The 4,152-nt window shown below is 42.8% G+C and overlaps 1 protein-coding gene across 1 annotated transcript in view; it reads left to right on the forward strand.

Annotated features, from left to right (window-relative positions):
- Positions 1-4,152, forward strand: part of AGXT2 (alanine--glyoxylate aminotransferase 2) — a 43,921-nt gene that overhangs the window by 6,606 nt on the left and 33,163 nt on the right. The window contains exon 2 of the mRNA XM_018563473.1: positions 3,023-3,096. Coding sequence (XP_018418975.1) covers positions 3,023-3,096 — 74 coding nt within the window. The remainder of the gene's footprint in view (positions 1-3,022; positions 3,097-4,152) is intronic.

Here is a 4,152-nt window from a genome sequence, read left to right on the forward strand (position 1 = left end):
TCCTACCTTTCACATCAGAGCCCCCCTTTCACATCAGAGCCCCCCTTTCACATCAGAGCCCTCTCTTTCACATCAGAGTCCTCCCTTTCACATCATAGTCCTCCCTTTCACTTCATAGTCCTCCCTTTCACATCAGAGCCCCACCTTACACATCAGAGCCCCACCTTTCACATCAGAGTCCCCCTTTCACATCAGAGTCCCTCCTTCACATCAGAGCCCCCCTTTCACATCAGAGCACTTGGAGATGTGACATTATGCATGAATGAAGTGCTTAGACACTACCTATTGGTGTGATGGAGAATCTTTGCTACTGTTTAATACTTGCAGAAACACCCACGATCACTACAGCACCCAACTCTACATAAGGGGTATCTGGTAAGGTGTGCGGCAGTATGCCTATGGACATTTGCCTTTCACATCAGAGCCCCGCTTTTACATCAGAGCCCCCTTTTCACATCAGAGCCCCCTTTTCACATCAGAGCCCCTTCTTTCACATCAGAGCCCCCCTTCCACATCAGATTACTCCCTTTCACATCAGATTACTCCCTTTCACATTAGAGCTTCCTTTCACATCAGAGTCCTCCCTTTCACATCAGAGTCCTCACTTTCACATTAGAGCCTCATTTCACATCAGATTACTCCCTTTCACGTCACATTACTCATTTCATATCAGATTACTCCCTTTCACATTAGAGCTTCCTTTCACTTCAGAGTCCTCCCTTTCACATCAGAGTCCTCCCTTTCACATTAGAGCCTCCTTTCACATCAGATCACTCCCTTTCACATCAGAGTCCTCCCTTTCACATCAGATTACTCCCTTTCACATCAGAGTCCTCCCTTTCGCATCAGATTACTCCCTTTCAAATCAGAGTCCTCCCTTTCACACCAGAGTCCTCCCTTTCACATCAGATTACTCCCTTTCACATCAGATTACTCCCTTTCCCATCAGAGTCCTCCCTTTCCCATCAGAGCCCCTCTTTCACATCAGAGTCCCCCCCCTTTACATAAGAGCCCCTCTTTTCCCATCAGAGTCCCCCTGTATTTAAAATAATATATAATAATATGTATTTAGAAATATAATTTGTAATTGATGAGTGGGAAGGAACCAGTGGCGATAAAATATAAGTAGATTAAACTTCACCTTTAAGAGTAATTCCAGGCCATGCATTCAATCTTATTTCTCATATAATAAGAGCTAGGAGGCCACCAAGCATGCATGCCTCCTGCTATATTTATTCCAGTTCATGCATCACTGAGCTGTCGTTCTATAACAAAAATATTTCCCCTTTAAAGCTGCCCATACACCTGACGATCCCGTGATCGTACAATAATCGTAAGGGGTCTGGGCAGCGTGCAACCGCATATATTGTACGGTTGCACAACTTTCTTATTAGGAGCACGCTAGAAAACCCGCCGAAAATCGTACAATTTTCGGCGGGTTGGTAGCACGATCGCAAGACGAAAGCCGCACTGGCCAAGGTGCGCAAGCGCACACTGCCAGCTCACCATTGCAATCATCTGCAAGCCCTCCCATCAGCGGGGAGGGCTTGCGATGATCGCAAGTACGATCTGCCTGTCCAAGATGGGCAGGTTGTACGAAATTTGAATAACCTTACAAACATCGCACAACGAAAGTCTGTAAGGTGTAATGTTTGTAAAGTGTATGGCCAGCTTTAGTATGAAATTAGGGATAGGGGTAGGCCAATTATTAAGGAGAGGTGATACTTAGGGGATATAATTTATTACAGTGACATTTACCATTTCTTATGAGCTACAAGATCCATTCTGATAAAACCAGTGTTCTGCGCTATCGGAAAGGGGAAATGGAAACGAAAAAGAAGGAAAACCGGACTGGCTGTGAGCTGCTAGAACTCAGGCTATTCGGCCTCAGAGGTTAATTAATCAATGGTACAGCGCTCTGAGCCTCACGGTATGATCATCAAAATCAATATAATAAAAAAATAATAAAGAAATAAAGTGAATGTAAAGTGTCAAATCGTGTGTTTCTTCAACAACTATCAGTGTGAGATATATATATATATATATAGATACTGTGTGGCAAACAGTGTGGATCTTTCCTCGGAGGGGAAATTAAACCACAGTCAAAATTTAAAACTACTAGTACCGAGGAAGCACATCGGTACAAAATTGTAAAAAATACCTATATATAAAACCTGTACATAAATCGTGTAATTATATAAACATAACATTTTGTATCATGGAAAAGGTGTGTATATAATTACAATTGTATAAATAAATATAATTATAAAGATAAGACTATGAATGGAAAAATCATATATCAGTGTCCAGTGAAGTCTCATTCATGGAAACTTATTGTGGAATAAGGGGCATGTGTCCACATCTGAAGTGCCGAGGGGCGATACTTGTCCGAAGGGGAAACCCCGGTAGGGGACGCACTCACCAGATGTCAGAAGAACGAAAACAACCTAGTTATCCGGGGAAGGCTGCCGTGTTCCGTCAAATGTTCCGTTCCACTACCATGAGGGGATGATCGGGTGACGGAAGGATGAAGCCTATCTGGTGCTCCAGGAAGGAGATTGCGTTCTTGTATCACGTTCCTTTCTTATTTCAGCGTGTCAGGGAGGGAACCGATAATGCGCTGTGTAGGGTTTTCGTGTAAAGTTTACAGGCGTTACAAATAGAGATAAAAAATATGAATAAAAAGTTTATTTCGCTGACAGGTCAGCTGCAGATAGTAGAGTACTCTTCAGACTGTAATGTGCCGTGGTATACCGTGAGGCTCAGAGCGCTGTACCATTGATTAATTTACAAGATCCATTCACCAATGTACTGTGAATTGAAAAACGCTTTGAAAAAATATCACCGATGACACAATCTCATTTTGCAGATAAACCACGTGCACTAAAATCGCCTCTGTGTACTGAGATCAGTAAATAGTATTGTCTGTCTTCTTTTTTATATTATGACTCTATTATATTTTGTATTTTCTGACTATATCAGGATATATAACTTGCACGCTGACATTGATTATAGCCAATAGTTTCTTGCAGGTATTTATCAAGCAATGAGAAGCCAAAAATGCCTCCATGTGATTTTATACCGGAGGAGTACAAGGTAAGTCTGTTGTTATTGCAGAGATGATCTAGGTATGATGATGATTAGATCAGATGGCTGTCTATGATTGTGGTTAGTATGTGTGTCCTGTAAAGTTGGGGGTCCTGTGTGTGATTGTCATCATGGATCCTATTTGTATGGACGTGAAGGTTCTCATTCATCCAGGTCATGGTAAATCTGTCAGAAATAAATCAAAGCAACTGGACTTGCTGCTTTTTCTAGAAGATGTTTTGCTGGTCATCTGACCAGCTTTCTCAGTACTGAATTGAGAAAGCTAGTTGGATGACCAGCAAAATGTCTTCAAGAAAAATACAGCAAGTCCAGTTGCTTAGATTTATTTGTATTGAGCGCATGCATTTTCTTTTTGCATTTGTGAAGGTTTCCTCGTGTCTACTCAAAGTCCAAAAACATGCTGGCACTTTAATAGGCATCAAACTATATTTATATTTCCAAGAATCAGAAAAGTAGATAGACATTCAAGAGTGTTTTCTGACTTATGGAGTTGGTCATGTTGAGAAGGGTCTGCAGGCAGCCAGGGCCGGATTTCCCACAAGGCCATCGAGGCCTGGCCTTGGGGCGGCAGGGGGTACAGTGGCGGCACAGCCTCCGGGCGGGTGTTTTTTTTCTACATTTAGCACTTGTAATAAGACTTGTAATATGACTGCAGGTCCGTCCGTCCTCCGCCATGGTCCACCCCCACGTTTGGCTGCCTCTGTACTCGCTGGCTGCTTCCCTCCCTGTCGTGTTTTTTTGGGTCCCCGGCTCTTCTTGGGGACCTAGGAACACGGCAAGGTAGTTCAAGGTGGAGAGCAGGGAGCAGAGCGGAGAATGTCTGTTCTCTGCTCTGCTCCGTGTAAACACTGAGACGGGAGAGCTGTACTCGAAGCCTACCCATCTCAGCTGTGTGCTAGAACTCCTGTATTGGAGGTGACAGGTTCAATAAAGAGAACCTGTCACCTCCAAATGCTATCTTATTGGGGCTTGTTAGCTCCTGTGTGATAGCAATAAAGTTAAGTGAAAAAAACATAAAAAAAATTAATTTAAAAAAAAAATAAT

This window comes from Nanorana parkeri, unplaced genomic scaffold (genome assembly GCF_000935625.1).
Source record: "Nanorana parkeri isolate BGI_ZX_2015 unplaced genomic scaffold, ASM93562v1 scaffold666, whole genome shotgun sequence".
Taxonomy (NCBI): Eukaryota; Metazoa; Chordata; class Amphibia; order Anura; family Dicroglossidae; genus Nanorana; species Nanorana parkeri.